At 45.1% G+C, this 16,596-nt stretch overlaps 1 protein-coding gene across 1 annotated transcript in view; it reads right to left on the bottom strand.

Moving 5' to 3' along the window:
* SCARB2 (scavenger receptor class B member 2) overlaps nt 1-16,356 on the bottom strand; it is a 76,196-nt gene extending 59,840 nt beyond the window's left edge. The window contains exon 1 of the mRNA XM_019467083.2: nt 15,940-16,356. Coding sequence (XP_019322628.2) covers nt 15,940-16,056 — 117 coding nt within the window. The 5' untranslated portion in view covers nt 16,057-16,356. The remainder of the gene's footprint in view (nt 1-15,939) is intronic.
* Between the last annotated feature and the right edge of the window lie 240 nt (nt 16,357-16,596).

Below are 16,596 nucleotides of genomic sequence, written 5' to 3'. Positions count from 1 at the left end.
GGTAACTGTGATCCTGATTATTGCCATCTTGAGTGGGGATGGGAGGGTTCCACATCTTGATTTAAAACAAAAAAGGAGGGGCACCTGGGTGGCTCAGTCAGTGAAGAGTCTGACTTGGGCTCAGGTCATGATCTCCCAGTTCGCGGGTTCGAGCCCCACATCAGGCTCTGTGCTGTCGGCATGGAACCAACTTGGGATCCTCTGTCCCCCTTCCCCCCCCCCCCCCGCCCCTCCCCTGCTTGTGTGTGCACTCTCTCAGAAATAAACATTTAAAAAATGAAAAAAATGAAAAGAATAAAACAAAGTTTAACAAAAAAAGAATAAATAAAAAAAGGAACCATGTCACTCCCATTAATCTGCTGAATGTTAAAAAATGAAAGAGAAAAGAAACCACACAGGAAGTCTTTAGTCATGATCCTCTCTTCCAGTGCTATCTTTAATTTGGTTTAGGCTGAGACAACGAGGAATTAGCATAAAATCAGAAATAACCAAAATGTCAAACGGAAAAGAATGGTTTAGTAAATTATGATAATTCACAGGTTGGAGTAGAAAGCAACCATTAAAATTAGGAAGACTATACCCAAATAAGAAACACACTCATGATCTATGCTAAACGGAAAAAGACAATGTGTGGACAAGACTAGCAGATAAAATTCAAACATGAAAATGTCAGTGCGGTAAAATACAGTTAATTTTAAAATTTCAATATTTTAATTACTGTCAAAATCTCAAAACATCCACACTAAACATCTAATCGCACACATCTCTATGGGACAGGATTACAAGGCGTCTTCCATTCTCTCTGTTACGTTTTTCTGCATTGGGATTTTTTACAACGGAAATAAATTACTTCTGGAAGCAGAAAAAATAATTATTCTCTTATTTTTTTTTTAAATGAAAATCTGAGAAACTCAGATTCTATAAAATGTCACTAATAGGCCCCAAGGGAAAGGAGGCGTGGATCCACAGAGAACCTACTTCATCTAGCCTCTCCCTCTGTCCTTGCAAAAACAAAGGCGAAGCTGATGCCTCATCAGCTGTGGTCAGGGCTCCCACAAAAGCTCCAAGAGCCGCCATCCCCCACAATCAGCCTCACAGTGTTTCTTTCCCTATTATTGCCAGGATGGCTGATTTAGCACACTGTATTCCTTGCTAACTTATCCTGACAAGCACCCAGTGTGTGAAGACTTTCAGAGTGAGAAAGGGCTCGTAATCTCATTTATTTATTAAAGTAAAGATAATCACCTCAGAATTAGGAACCTCAAAAGAGCCAGCATGAATTGACACATGGGTTAACTCCCTGAGTTTATCTTCTTTGGTTTGCGTCCAGCTCTTAGGCAACCAAAAATCCAAAGACAAGAAGAAGAGTTTCCAGAAAGGAGGGCACAATCCTTTCCAGAAAAGAGGGTAAAACTGGCTGTTTTTATAACAGTCTGACTTGAACTTCTTCCTCCAAATCTCAAGTCGACTAAGGCAGTTTTGAGATAGAAATAAACATTTACTACACGGGAGTCTTTAACTAAACAAAGCAAATACAAAGCCTAACAATGAAAGCGATCCTTGACAGCTTGCCAGACTCACGCTGATGGCAGATTCTGTTTCGACCTGGGGTTCTCCTCACCATCTGTGTCTTGCCTCCACCCCTATCGCCATCACCCCCCCCCCCCCCCCCCGGCCACTCTCAGCTGAGTCCACACTCAAGCCAGGTCTCACGCCACATTTAATTCCTTTCAAATCTTGCCCTCAAGTGTTGGCTTTTCCTGTACCTTTAACGTGTCTCTTTTTGTCCACTCCATTGCTAGGTGTGTGTCAAGGAATCCCTGCAAGTCCCACAGTGGACTGCATGTTGTGTGTGTGTGTCTGTATAAGCAGACCAAGTAGAGAAGGAGGAGGGAAATGCAAGAACAGAGGGAAGTTTACAAACACAGCTGCTCCAAAACAGTTGCGACTTTATCGTTACCTTCTTCATTTTTATCTTCTTCCCTGACATTCAGCTCGGGTACCATTACCACCATGGCCAGCTACTATTTACTGGATCTCTAGGAGTCAGGGGGCTGTGCTAGAGCTTTATGCCATCATCTCAGCCTTACGCTAACCCTGCAAGACAAGAATTCCCATTTTTCAGACAAGGAAATGGTGGCACTGGCTATCCCAAGTTCACGGAGCCAGTAAGTCAAGGCCAGGTCTGTGGGTCTCCAAAGCCCAGGGTTGTGTCACAAAGTACTTTAATTCATAGGTGATACATGCTGAAGGATTCAGGAACAAAGCATTGTGATGTCTGCAACTTACATTGAAATAATTTAAGAAAGAGTATATCAGAGAGAGATGAAGTAAATATGGCAAGATGTCAACAACTGATACGCTGAAGTGAATCAAAATATGGCATGACACATACTCACTAAAATATTATTCATTGCTTATCTGAAATTGAAATTTGACTAGGCATCCTGTATTTTACCCAGCAGCCCTACCTCAGGGAGACAGTGAAACTATGGAGAGGCCCTCACGTAGACTCTGAGACGTTTCTGGGGAGTCAGGCCTTCCCTCTGGAGGAAAGGAAACTAGGGCAGCTGTGCGAAGTCATGTAAACTCCTGGGGCTGGAACAGACAGTGAGGGACTGAGGAAGGGGGAGCTGAGCTCCTTGTGTCCAGGTAGCTTCTCCGCCGTTCATGCTAAGAGTCTCCCAAAAGCACCTCAACCTCCTGCTCTAGAATGGTCCAGACGGGGGCTTCATTTTGACCTTACGCTTCTAGTTTCTACACCAGATCCTCAGGGCATTCAACTGTATACTCCCGGGAGCTTGCTCTGCAAAGGAAGGACTCAGAAACCAACAAGTAATAACCTTAACCTCAAGCCTGGAGAATGTTTGGCACAAGAAGTCATTAATTCTGCCCAATGCAACAAACCAGTTCCCCTGGTCATGAGGAGCCCTTTGCACAATTTAGACATAAAGCTGTGGCTTGGGAACAACTGCTCTTCCTCACTGACGATTTTGCTGGGGCTGTGACAGTTACCAGGCAAACCCTGTAATCAACTGAGTTTTCCAGTTACGCTAAACATCAGCGTAAGGTCCTAAACCAGTTTTACAATGTGACTTTGGATATTGCTTATGAATTTTAGCCAAATAGAACATGATGAATTTTTTTTTTACGCATAGTATTGTAGTACTACTACCTAAAGAAATATTGGAAGGACTATTGAGTCGTGTGGTGAATCTGTAGTCTCAACAACCAAATTAATCATTTAAACTGAAAAACTTATTTTCAGCTAATTAGCCAATATGTATATATGGAGAGATTTCTTTCTTTTTTAAATGTTTTTAAGTTTATTTATTTATTTTTGAGGGGTGGGGGGCAGAGAGAGAGAGGAGAGAGAGAGAGAGAGAGAGAGAGAGAGAGAGAGAGAGAGAGAATCTAAAGCAGGCTGTATGCCATCAGCGTGGAGTGCAACACGGGGCTCAAACCTACGAACCATGAGATCATGACCTGAGCTGAAATCTAAGAGTTGGATGCATAACCGACTGACCACCCAGGTGCCCCCATATGGAGAGATTTCTACGTGACCAACAGACACAGGCCCTGTTCTCACAAAGAAATTTAGCTAAGGACACAAAATTGGCATGCATGAAGCAGTTAGTGGACAATTACGTGCAAGGCCCAGTAATTCAGCCCAAAGAAGGGCTTATGCCTGAAATTATTTGGATCATCTCTGTTGTATGGACCCATCCTAAAATCCCCACCTGGACATCCCACAGGCTGCTGAAAGTCGATGTGACCAGAAGTGGATTTATGATTTTTCTCCCCTAACCAATCCTAAATCCTACCGATCTTACCTCCTCCTCTTTGCCATTTCTACTCTTGATCCCATAGGTGGTCTGGACTGCAGCAATACTGTGGATGGTCTCTTCTCCAGGATCCTTTCAAGTCTGTTCTCCACCTCAGCCTCCAGAGAGTTCTATCAAAAGCGCCTACAGGAGCAGACACTCTCCCCACTGCTCGAAGGATAAAGTCTGAGGTCCTTGACCTGCTGCACTAAGCCCTGCCATGATCTGATGCAGCTCATCACCTGTCATCATCTGTCATTCCCTGGTAGGCATTTTTCTGCATCAGAGACACTCAACCGCCCACCATTCCCCAGGTACAAGCTGTGTTACTGTGAGTGAGAGCTGACAAGACATGATAAGGCCAAAAGACACAATACTTCCAAGCCAGCCTGATAGAGATCTTTCAGGAAGGCAACACTGGGGGCTTTTTGAACCGGCTGTCCTGGCATAAACTACTTCCAAATGATAATAAACACTGAGGGAACTGTATTAGGCTTGGATGGGAGTAAGTAATACTTTTAAGGAAACTTTCAGGACTCAAGAAGGCTCCTCGTTGTTCTTTTAGTTCACAGAGTGCTACTTAATAATTATACACAACTTCAGGGGCGCCTGGGTGGTTCAGTCGGTTAAGCGGCCGACTTCAGCTCAGGTCATAATCTCGCGGTCCATGAGTTCGAGCCCTGCATCGGGCTCCGTGCTGACAGCTCAGAGCCTGGAGCCTGTTTCAGATTCTGTGTCTCCCTCTCTCTGACCCTCCCCTGTTCATGCTCTGTCTCTGTCTCAAAAAATGAATAAACGTTAAAAAAAAATAAAAAAAAAATAATTATACACAACTTCAGCATCCACATCACCATCTACACAGTGTAAACTCACCCAGAGAAAATGCAGGCCAACACGAGCAACCTGGCCTAACAACATGTGAATGATTCTCACTAGACTCCAGATTGATAAAACTCCCCAAATAGCAAAATACTAGTTTGCTGGTTTGCTTTGTTTTTTTAAAATTTCTCCCTGAGGGGCGCCTAGGTGGCTCAGTTGGTTAAGCATCTGACTTCCTCAGTCGGTTAAACATCCGACTTCGGTTCAGGTCATGATCTCACGGTTTCGTGGGTTCGAGCCCCATGACAGGTTCTGTGCTGACAGCTCAGAGTATGGAGCCTACTTTAGATTCTGTGTTCCCCACATCTCTCTGCCTCTCCCCCTCTCATGCTCTGTCTCTGTCTCTCAAAACTAAATAAAAATGTTAAAAAAAAATTTATAAAAATTCCTCTGTTAAATTAAACACACCCAATCCAGACTCTCCTAGTAATGTAAGTCATTCCCATTATTTACCTTTTCTTATTCTCTGTTGAGGTAAAAGGAATAAGCCTACCATTAGCATTCTACCCTAATTCTCTGACCTTATTTTAACTCAGGAACAAACGCATTGACTTTTTTTATGTCACTGCTGATGAACTCATTTTGCTTTAATTGCAATCGTAATAATTCACCTAATGAGATCTGACAGTTGACATTCAAATGTTAGTTCATGTGGAAGCTGCTACTCTATAAATGACAGACAGGACAGCAGGGTGGGGTAGCTTTCCCGAAAAGCTCCTGCTACCAAACACCCGCTAGAGGACTCTTTAAATGCTTCCACATAATAACAAATGTGAAACCAAGGTTGAGAACTGCCAGCCCAAAGAGAGAGAAAGCAGCCACCAGATGAAACTTAATCAAAATGACCAGGTGAGGGGCACCTGGGTGGCTCAGTCAGTTAAGCATCTGACTCTTGGTTTTGGCTCAGGTCACGATCTCGCAGCTTTGTGAGTTCGAGCCCCGCATCAGGCTCCGTGCTGGCTCTGTGGAGACTGCTTGGGATTCTCTGTCTCTCTCTCTCTCTGCCGCTCCCCCCACTTGTGCTCTGTCTCTAAATAAATAAATAAATACTTAAAAAAAAAAGGACCAGGCATTGGAGAAATAGATGTGTATGCAGAGGGTGTGGTTGAAGGAGTGACTGAGAAAGAGGATTTTAGACGTGAATATATAAGAAGTGTGGCCCATGAAAACAATGCCAGGTTCTGTGTGTAACTTCTGGAGCCCCTCTTATTATTTTACAGCCTGTTTGGTTGCAACTGTATCTCTCAAAGTCGATATAAGCGATGCGTTCATCACCTACTTCTATCTCTGCCTCCTCTCCCTTCCATTACTGTTGATTATCAGAAGTACAGTGTTAAAAGCAACTACTCTTAAAGTGGGGTTTGCAAGAGTGATCTCATCATTATAACAATGGTATTCTGCCTCTCTTTCTCTACAGAGTGTGAAACTCAGTGCTGAAGGGGCCAGGTGGGTGTGGCAAGTGAAGTGATGCGAGTTTGCACATTAGTGTGCATGGCAAACCCTAGCGATGATACTCATTTCTCCATAGAAATATGCCCGCTTTCATTTTTGCCAAACACATGACCCTCTGGGGCTCTTTCATTTTCCTTCTTTTACCTTCGTTTACCTTCCTTTCCTTCGTTTACCTTCGTTTACCTTCCTCTTTTGGTAACGAGGTTCAGATACAAACAGGTATTTTTCTCTACTCTAAGAGAGACAACAGGGCAGGCACGATGACAAAGGCCACCTTCCCTGCGCCTCGGAGTTAGGGAGCCAACAGGAATGAGAAGGGCCATGGGAATCAGGAGGGAGGTCCCCTCTGAAGGGCAGCCCCATTCTGCTCAGACTGTGGACACAGACTAGCACGCACAGCATCCACATGTTTCAAGAGAGGCTGGAAACTTGAGTTCTTGGGTGAAGTTTCTAGATTTTAAAGGTATAGTGAGGCAATCAATGACCACTGGTCTACAAAGCGTAATGAAAGCGTGAAGCTGAAGAACAACCCGAGCAATAATATGCAAAGGAAATCATCCCCGAAGATGTAAGTTTTCGTCTATTCGTCCTTCCACTCATCCGAGTAATATTTACTGAACGTGTATTTTGTGTGACGGTGCACTTGGTGGTAGGGACGATGGCACAAAGCTAAAACTGGCAGGGCCCCCACCTTCGAAAATCCCTGGCAGGGCTGAGGCTGGAGGGGAATTATGCAATAATTCAATTACGGAGATGCTGATGGTCTAGTCTAGTCTGATCAGCACACAGGGAAAGCAGGGGATTCACTGAACCTGCATCTCTGATGACCCAAACTACCATCTTTAACCATGGACTTGTGCGGAGACCAAAGGAACATGTGTATAACACACTAGACAAAATCCTCGTGGTTTGAAGACATTAATAGCATAGTTTCCAAACTGTTCTTACAGAAACAACAGGGATATGAAGTTATTTTCTAAAGTTATTCTAAAAATTGTCATAATTAATTAAATGAAAACTAGATCAGCAGCTCTCAGAGTGTGGCCTGAGGGCCCCTGGGGGTCCCCAAGACCCTCTGAGGGGGTCCACAAGGTTAAAAACTATTTTCCTAATAATCTTAAGACATTAGTTGCCCTTTTCATGCTCATCCCCTCATGAGTGTAGAGTGCAGTTTTCTAGAGGTCACCAGACATATAATGATGTCATTGCTCTCTGACAGCTAATACGTGTTTGTGTATTCTTGTGCTTTAAAAATTTACCCGTTTTAATTTCTAATATTGTAAATATTGATAGATATAACTCACACAAATGTAAGCTCTTTAGGGTCTTCAGTTTAAGAATGTAAAGGGGCCTGAGCCCAAAAAATTTGAATTAGATTATAAATTCTGTAAGTGTAGGGATTGTGTCTACTTTATTACTGTATCCACAGCTCCCAGCACATTGTCTCGCAAATGGTCCACACTCGGTAAATATTTGCTAAATAAATGAATGACTGCCAAAGTATATATGTAAATATTTTTAGATATAGACTGCAAAAACCAAAAGTAGCCTTATTTTCCTCAGTTGCTTTTGACTAGTTACCAGTTTTGATGAAAAATGGTCCCCTCATTTAGTATACCATGTATATATAGTATATATATATCTTGAAGATACAGGCCATAAATGCCTAGTCACTTGGCCAACATCCTATGTTTTCATTAATGCTCTTACAATCCCACCTGCTGATTCTTCCCCAGGAAACAAGCAAATGTCTGGCAGAACAGATGGCCCCTTTGCTGTGGCCTGACAGAATGAAATCTTGCACTTTATTAAGCAAGAAAGCAAAAACGGTTCTCGCAAACAACCACCTTCCCCTCCCCCCATCTTTCCTTTAATGTAAACTTGAAGAATAATAGTAATCACTAGTAGTAATATCCTCAACTAGAATTATCATCTCTCTTATATGTCAACTTCACTAGATGAAATTAAAAATAAATAGAGTGGGAACAGAAGCATCTAATTTTTGTAAAGTATATCTGTTAGTATGTGTGCACAAATAAAAACATGGAATAATTAACAATATGTTAACAGTAGTTATCTTTGTTTTATTAATTTTTGTTGCATCTGACTTTTTATGATGGCATGTATTTCCTATCAGAAAAATAAACAAAAATAAAGAATAAAATACAAAGTTAAAAAAAAAAAAAGGAAATGCCATCTGGAGGAGTGAAGATGTGGGCTGCCATAACCACCATCCAAACCAGTCACGGGCTTGATGGTTAGCTTTTTATTTTTTAGTTTTTTTAATGTTTATTTATTTTTGAGAGAGAGGGTGAGTGAGAGAGAGACAGAGTATGAGCAGGGGAGGGATGAGAGAGAGGGAGACAGAGAATCTGAAGCAGGCTCCAGGCTCTGAGCTGTCAGCACAGAGACTAACGTGGGGCTTGAACCCACGAACTGTGAGATCATGACCTGAGCTGAAGTCAGAGGCTTAACTGACTGAGCCACCCAGATGCCCCTTCATAGTCTGCTTTTCAACTTGGGTGCCAGGCCTAAGGAGTCTGATTCAGCAGGGCTGGTAGCATCTGTACTTTTTATTTTGACTTTCTTTATTTAAACGTTTATTTATCTATCTTGAGAAAGAGAGCACGTGTGCAGGCAAATGAACAGTGGAGGGGCAGAGAGAGAGGGAGAGAGAGAATCCCAAGCAGGTTCCTCGCTGTCAGCACAAAGCCCACACAGGGTTCGATCTCAGTTACTTGTGAGATCATGACCTGAGCCAAAATCAAGTCAGACGCTTAACTAACTGAGCCACCCACATGCCCTGCATCTGTATTTTTTAAACTCCATAAGTGATTTTGATGTCATTCCTAGAGTCTAGGGACCACACTGACAACAACTGGTTTACTCCATTGTCTTAGCCAATAATAATGAATGCATTCGTGGTCACCGTGAATTAGTAAGATGTTGAAAGAAACATAATATGATTTTGATATCACAAGATCATGTTTCTAAGAGCCAAGGAGGGGTTGGATAATTTTGCTTAAGAGTTAAAGAATATTGCGAGGGGCGCCTGGGTGGCGCAGTCGGTTGAGCGTCCGACTTCAGCCAGGTCACGATCTCGCGGTCCGTGAGTTCGAGCCCCGCGTCGGGCTCTGGGCTGATGGCTCGGAGCCTGGAGCCTGTTTCCGATTCTGTGTCTCCCTCTCTCTCTGCCCCTCCCCCATTCATGCTCTGTCTCTCTCTGTCCCAAAAATAAATAAAAAAACGTTGAAAAAAAAAATATTTAAAAAAAAAAAAGAATATTGCGAGGATACTACTGCCTCTGTTTAAGGATCTATGATTTCTGCTCGTGCTGAGCCAATCACATTACTCTGTCACAAATCTGGAAGGGAGAAACCAAGAGATAAACCATGTCCATGGGAGGCCAGCAGCTGGAGTGTCACATGGGGTTGGGGCTGAGGAAGCACTGGATGAGTAAACAGCCCGGGCCCAACAGGTAAACAGAGGAAACTATTTGGTAGGGCAACCAGAGGAACAGTGGGGGGACACAGAGTGTGCCCGGGTCCTGCTAACTTTCCAGTTTCTACTGTACCCTTAGGAGGCCTTACTGTCCTGTGGTTCTCACCCTTAGACTTCCAGGAGCTTCCTCTTCCAGCTTTACAAAAAAAAAAAATTACCATTCTGCAGCCAGCTTGAGTTGGCCTTAGCTTCTTGCTCCTCTTTATTGCTAAGAAGTGGAGAGAATGTGGCATGTGAGAATAGAACTTATTATCCAAACCAAGGATCTTTTATTTTTTTTTAATGTTTATTTATTTTTGAGAGAGAGAGACAGACAGACAGAGAGAGACACAGAAAGAGAACATTAGTGGAGGAGGGGCATAAAGGGAGAGAGAGAATCCCAAGCCGACTCCACACTGCCAGTGCAGAGCCTGATGTGGGGCTCGAACTCACAAACCATGAGATCATAACCTGAGTCAAAATCAAAAGTTGGACACTTAACTGACTGAGCCACCCAGGTATCCCAAACCAAGGATCTTTTAAACTGTAATTTTTTAAAATGTTTATTTTTGAGAGACAGAATGTGAGCAGAGGAGGGGCAGAGAGAGAGGAAGACAGAGAATCTGAAGCAGGCTCCAGGCTCCACACTGTCAGCACAGAGCCAGATGCGGGGCTCGAACCCACGAACCCTGAGATTATGACCTGAGCCAAAGTCAGACGCTTAACTGACTGAGCCACCCAGGTGCTCCAAACCAAGGATCTTTTAAAAGAAAAGAGGGTGCCAGTAATTATGCCAGGACAACAGGTATAAATAAATCAGGACTGTTGCAGGCAACAGAGTATATGCTCATCCTTGGGGTGGGAAAAGTGATTTAGGAGACCCAGCTTACATGCCTAACCCTACCCCTTCCCCTCCATCCAACCTCTGATAAGTCAGTTATTTACATTTCTAGTGGCACATAAATATAAAGGCAGTTTGATACCCACCATCATATTTAAAAACTGACATAGGCTTGGGGCCGCCCAAGTGGCTCAGTCAGTTGAGCATCTGACTCTTGATATTGGCTTAGGTCGTGATCTCCTGGTTCATCAGTTCGAGCCATCATCGGGCTCTGCATTGGACGTGAGACACCTGCTTGGGGTTCTCTCTCTCCCCCTTTCTCTGCCCCTCCCCTGCTCATGCTCTCTCCCTCTCCCTCTCTTTTTCTCTGTCCTTCTCTCTCTGTCCCTTCCCTGCTTTCTCCCACGCACTCGCTTGCTCTCCCCCTCTCACTAAATAAATTTTTTAAAAAACTGGCACAGGCTCAGGTTCCTTGACTGTAAAATAACAGATTAAGTGGTGCTTAAGGTTTTTTCTTATTCTAAGGTCCTAAGTCGTCATAACCCTGAAAACAGGCAATTCAGGAGATGCAAGAAAGATCCTTTTAAAATTGGATACAGTTGATTGTCTTTACATACACATACGTGAAGATGTTTAACTAATTCAACTGTAAAAAAGAAGACCCCCACATATCCACCTTTAATGTTATTTGGTTAATTTAGCGGTGATCGTATCTCATTTTTTGAGGTATCAGCAGAACGGCTCCCAAGTTACATGGCTCCTAAAAGAGGCTAGCTGATGTCGCTTGCCCAGAGCCTCAGGTCCCAGCCAAGGATAAGTATATTTGTCCTGTTCATCTCATCCCTGACACCGAATGCTTTCACCCTTCCTTGGCCTGGGCACAGGAAGGAAAACCTGTGAGCCGTCTCTTTTCTTCTCACTGGCTCCCTTGCCAGCCCATTTCTTCTTCACCAGCCCTGACTCTGGCTGGCACTGCAGCCCCATTTCTGGGAGGCGTTCAAACTGTCCATGCGTCTAAGGGCAAGCTTAATATTCTGAGCTGCAATGTTGCTCTTAAACAAAGCTTACACACCTGAGGCACAGAATCTCAGAAGTCTGGAGCTAGAAGGAACCTTCTCTCGACATAAGCTTCAGTTCACAGATGAGAAAACGATAGCTGAAAACAGTAACAAATGTTACCATCTGGGCCCTCCGCAAGGTGCTTTTTTCCAGCAATCCTTTTACTTCACTCCTGGCGACAACTCTAAGGCAGGTGTTATTTCAAAATGAGAAACCCGAGGTTTTTTGAGGGGTTCAATATTCGCTACTGGGCTTGCTCAACTTCACCCAAGTATTTCATAATGACAGAAACAAAGAATGTTAACCAAGTTCTGCTGATTCCTAGAACACTGCTCTTTCAACTACAATGATCAAATGTGAGGCAACAGGCATTTGTTGTGTACCTACCAGTGTGTGCTGAGTGCCAGGACAATTAGGGGGGTCATCAAAGGAGACAGAACGTAAAAATCTGCCCTCCCGGGTTCCAAGGAGGAAAAAGAGGTTAAATGGTTTCTGCAAAGCTCTGTCTTCAGGAAGTCAATACGCTTGAGAGAGAAGGCCTGGTTAGTGCTCAGAATATCCTCTAAGAAGTGGGTGTGAGCAGACAACGAGGGAGACATTACTGTGCCTGTTTTGCAATTGAGAAAACTGAAGCAGAAAGAATTACAGGGCTTGCTCAATACAAGGCGGTAACCAGTGAGGCCAAGAATAGAGCCAGGGGCACCTGGGTGGTTCAGTCGGTTTAGCATCCAACTCTTGATTTTGGCCCAGGTCATGAATTCAGGTGTCATGGGATTGAGTCCTGCGTCAGGCTCCATGAGCATGGAGCCTGGTTAAGATTCTCTCTCTCTCTCCCTTTGCTCCTCTCCCCCGGATCATTCTCTCTCTCTTTCTCACTCTCTCTCAAAAAAACAAAAACAAAAACAAAAACAAAAACAAAAAATAAACAAAGAATGGAATCAAATTGTCTTGGTTCCTTCCACTCCATTCACCGGCCAAAATTTAAATCTCCCTTTAGTCTTAAAATCTCCCTGCAAATTATTCTAATAGGGATTATGTTACTTTGCTTCTCACAATTAGCCAAACCTATTCATTTGAATTTCTCCCCTTTCCTGTCTTCTTTTTTGATATAGACCAGTCAGGGCATGGAAAATCTTCAGATGAAAAAAAAAAAAACAAAAAAACAAACTGGGAGGGGCGCCTGGGTGGCTCGGTCAGTTAAGCGTCCGACTTCGGCTCAGGTCATGATCAGATCAGGTCCGTGGGTTCGAGCCCCGCGTCGGGCTCTGTGCTGACAGCTCAGAGCCTGGAGCCTGTTTCAGATTCTGTGTCTCCCTCTGTCTGTGACCCTCCCCCGTTCATGCTCTGTCTCTCTCTGTCTCAAAAATAAATAAACGTTAAAAAAAAAAAAAAAAAAAAAAAACCAAACTGGGAGTATCAGACTAGATTACATTATAAGCATATTAAGGTCAAGTTAACTATATTAAGGTCAAGGATCGTTCCATAATGATACCAATGGAAAGAATGACAGCAGCCGTAACTGATCACCTATCCTCTGCCTGATACTGTCCCGGGTGCTTTACACAGATTACCTCCCTCAGTCTCACAACAGCACACACAGAAGCAGGGTTTGTGGGAAGCTTATACAGTGTGAGGAGACCCTTCCTAAGAAAAAAGAAAATTTTGGATACAGAATTACGTGGAGGCTGTTGGAAGGGCCTGTGCATCTGAGGGCCTCAAGTATAAGCTTTGTGTGCTTCATGGTAAATGTACCACTGTGCCTAAGATAGCTAACATCTTTACTTTCCCAAGAAATGAAATTGAGGCTCATGGTACTTCAGTAACTTGCCCAGAATCAAAAAGCTTGCAAATGGTAAGGTCAGGATTTGAATACAGGATGTCTGACTTCAAATCTCATATATTTTTCCTTTGCGCATGTGGCTTCTAACAAAAATAAAACTGACTTACAAAGCACTAAAGATATCCCATGAAAATTACCCATTTTCCCTAATAATTCCTACAACCTCTCTATTTTTGTGAGTTGTTTTTATCCTCATTTACAGATGGGGAAATCCAGAATCAGGAAACCTAGCCCAAGGTCATGCAGCTAGAGCATGGTGGACCAGGACTGATGTCCAGGGGTGTAGACTGCAGAGTCCTTACTCTGTCCCACTATCCCAGGCCACCACACTGCAGGTGACCGGGGAGAACAGAATGGTAATGATGGTCATGCATGCCCTCTGGCCGACTTGGCAACATTCCTGTCCACTGGAACTAGCCCTGTCATTTAACTGTATATGCCACCTTGCATGGTGTTCTTTAACGGGGTTGGGCAATTCTGAAAATCCACTTCCCCTGTACTATGATTTATTAGTCTGATCAGAGTCCATTCCTCACAGAGAAAACCAGATAAAAAAGCCAATCACCAAGTATCAGTGCAAACTCAAGGCCCAGGCAAACTGCTGTACAGCCACCTCCCTACCTGTCCATGAAATGGAGACCCACAGAGCATCTGAGGGCTGGTAACATCTGAGGCACCAGGGAGACAGCTCCTCTCATAGGGCTCTTCTGAAACAGCCTTTTAAAGCCACACAAGAAGATTCACATAGGGACTGTAATTGCATTGCTTAACTCTGGTCATCCAGGGAAGGGTTTATATCCCTAAACAATCTTGCCATGGATTTGCAGGTGGCCAAGAGCAGAAAAGATGCTGTTTAGTTTTCTTCCTTCATGGGTACTCAGGGAAAACAGTGGTCTTTGAGAAGCTCAGACAGTGGGTTTCATCTTCCCTTACTAATGTGAACTTAGGGGCGCCTGAGTGGCTCGTCGGTTAAGTGTCCCTTAATTTCGGCTCAGGTCATGATCTCATGGTTCATGGGATCAAGCCCCATGTGGGGCTCTGCACTGAGAGCAAAGACTCTACTTGGGATTCTCTCTCTTCCTCTCTCTCTGCCCCTCCCTCTCTCTCTCTCTCTCATTCTGAAAATAAATAAGTAAACTTTAATAAAAAATGTGAACTTAATGTTTCCTTAACATAAACTTTAAAATTAAATTATGCTTTACCATGACTTTTTTTTTTTTTAATTTACCTTTAACTGCCAGATTTCAAGTAACTGATGGCTTTTCGTGACCTCTATTAAAGGAACATGTCTGGAGGCACCTGGGTGGCTCGGTCGGTTAAGCGTCCGACTTCGGCTTAGGTCACGATCTCACGGTCCGTGAGTTCAAGCCCCACATCGGGCTCTGTGCTGGCAGCTCAGAGCCTGGAGCCTGTTTCGGATTCTGTGTCTCCCTCTCTCTCTCTCTGCCCCTCCCCTGTTCATGCTCTGTCTCTCTCTGTCTCAAAAATAAATAAACATTAAAAAAAATAAAAAAAATAAAGGAACATGTCTGTTGCCACCTGGATGACACAACTTGACTGGGAGTTCAGTGATCAAACTGTTTTTTTTTTTTTTTAATCCATCCAGCAGCAAGTGAAAACCAGTGGCAGAAATTAAACTTGTGGTTATCGGTGCTAACAAGAAAGGCTGCTCCAATTATTTTTTTTTTTTTTTTTAAGGAAAAAGTGATCCCAGTAACTCTCTCTTGTTCCTCTTTCCACACAGATTGGTGGGTGTGTGTGAAAGGGCAGAAGGAATGAGCACTGGTAAAGTCAAATGACCCACACGTCTTCTGAAATGATCAGCTCTCCAGGCCAGTCATCTAGGCTAAAAGACAGGTTCAGATTCTTTCGAGAACCTCAATGCATCCTTGCCTGAAGTTTATGGTAATTTAAGAAGAACAAGAATCCAAAGTGAGACAAAGCAACACAGAGGATGGGTACAAGATACCACATGCTTAGTTGGAAGGTACCTTGCGGAGACTCCGATGGACTGAAATGCTACCCAGTCCAGAGGCCTGCCCTCTCTGCTGACTGCCCTGCCCAGTCCAGGAAGGCAAGAACACAATAGACCGCACACCCGCTTCTCATTCACAGCCCTACACCACTTCAAAGGCCACAGCAAGCAGCCAAGAAACCTGCCTGGGCTGTGGTGTTTTTCATTTAGTTTTGTTTTTTCATGAAGTGGGTGGGAAATATGTTTGGGCCGAGCTGAGACTGGGGCGTAGAGAGGGCGTGGAGGGGTATGCAAATGATAGAATGTAAGTGAAAGCTTAAAAAAAAAACTCTAGACCCATAATTTTATCCTATTATTCCTCCCCATCCTTCTTGAACCCTTACCTACCAACCTCGAGAAGACAAATACGAAAGGAGGGCTCTGGTCGGGAGGGTCTGCCGGGGTGCAGATGTTCTTTGCAGGAGGTACAGCAGTCCGAGGGTGGGCTGGAAGTGTCCCCCGCCCAACACGGGAGCGCGCGCGCGTACACACACACACACACACACACACACACACACACACACACACACACACACCTCGCCAGCCTCACCTTCTCGATGGTCTGGTCCACGGCCTTCTGGAAAACCCGAGCCACCAGCAGTGTGACGCTGGTCACCAGCAGGAGCAGGGACAGCGTCCCGACCGTGTAGAAGCAGCACCTGCCCATTTTGCGCGCCGCTCCCGGGCCGGGCCTCGCGGGCCGGCGACTCGACAGAAAGGAGGGAGGGGCCGCCGCTGCAGCGGCCTCAACACCCGCGACCCCGAGGTGCCCGCGGTCCCGGCTCTGCGCGCGGCTCCCGGCTCCGCGGCTGGGCTCCGGCTCCCGCGCGCCTGCCTGGCGGCCCGGGGAGGGGACGACCCGCTTCGGTTTCGGTTTCCCTCGCTCGGGCAGTCGGGCGCCGGCCCCGCTTAGTCAGGAGCGAGAGAGGGAGCGCGCAGGGCGGTGACGCTCGCCGGCCCGGTTCGCCGCAGCCCCGGGAGGCGACGGCCAGCAGCTGCGCGGGGAAACGGGCGGGGCGGAGGCTGAGCCCGCAGTCATGTGCCCCGCGGCGGCCGCCGCGATTCGGCCCGAGCGAGCCGCGCGCGTCCCGGGCGGCCCCCCGGCGCTGCGGCTCACGGACCGCGGCCGAGCCCAGATGCGCCCCCGCCTCCCCGACGCAGGCCCGCCCGGGTCACTCCGGAAATTCGCCTGGACTCCCACGGCCAT

This window comes from Panthera pardus, unplaced genomic scaffold (genome assembly GCF_024362965.1).
Source record: "Panthera pardus isolate Hobbes unplaced genomic scaffold, ASM2436296v1 HiC_scaffold_13, whole genome shotgun sequence".
Lineage (NCBI taxonomy): Eukaryota > Metazoa > Chordata > Mammalia > Carnivora > Felidae > Panthera > Panthera pardus.
This window is presented reverse-complemented; position numbering and strand designations above follow the sequence as displayed.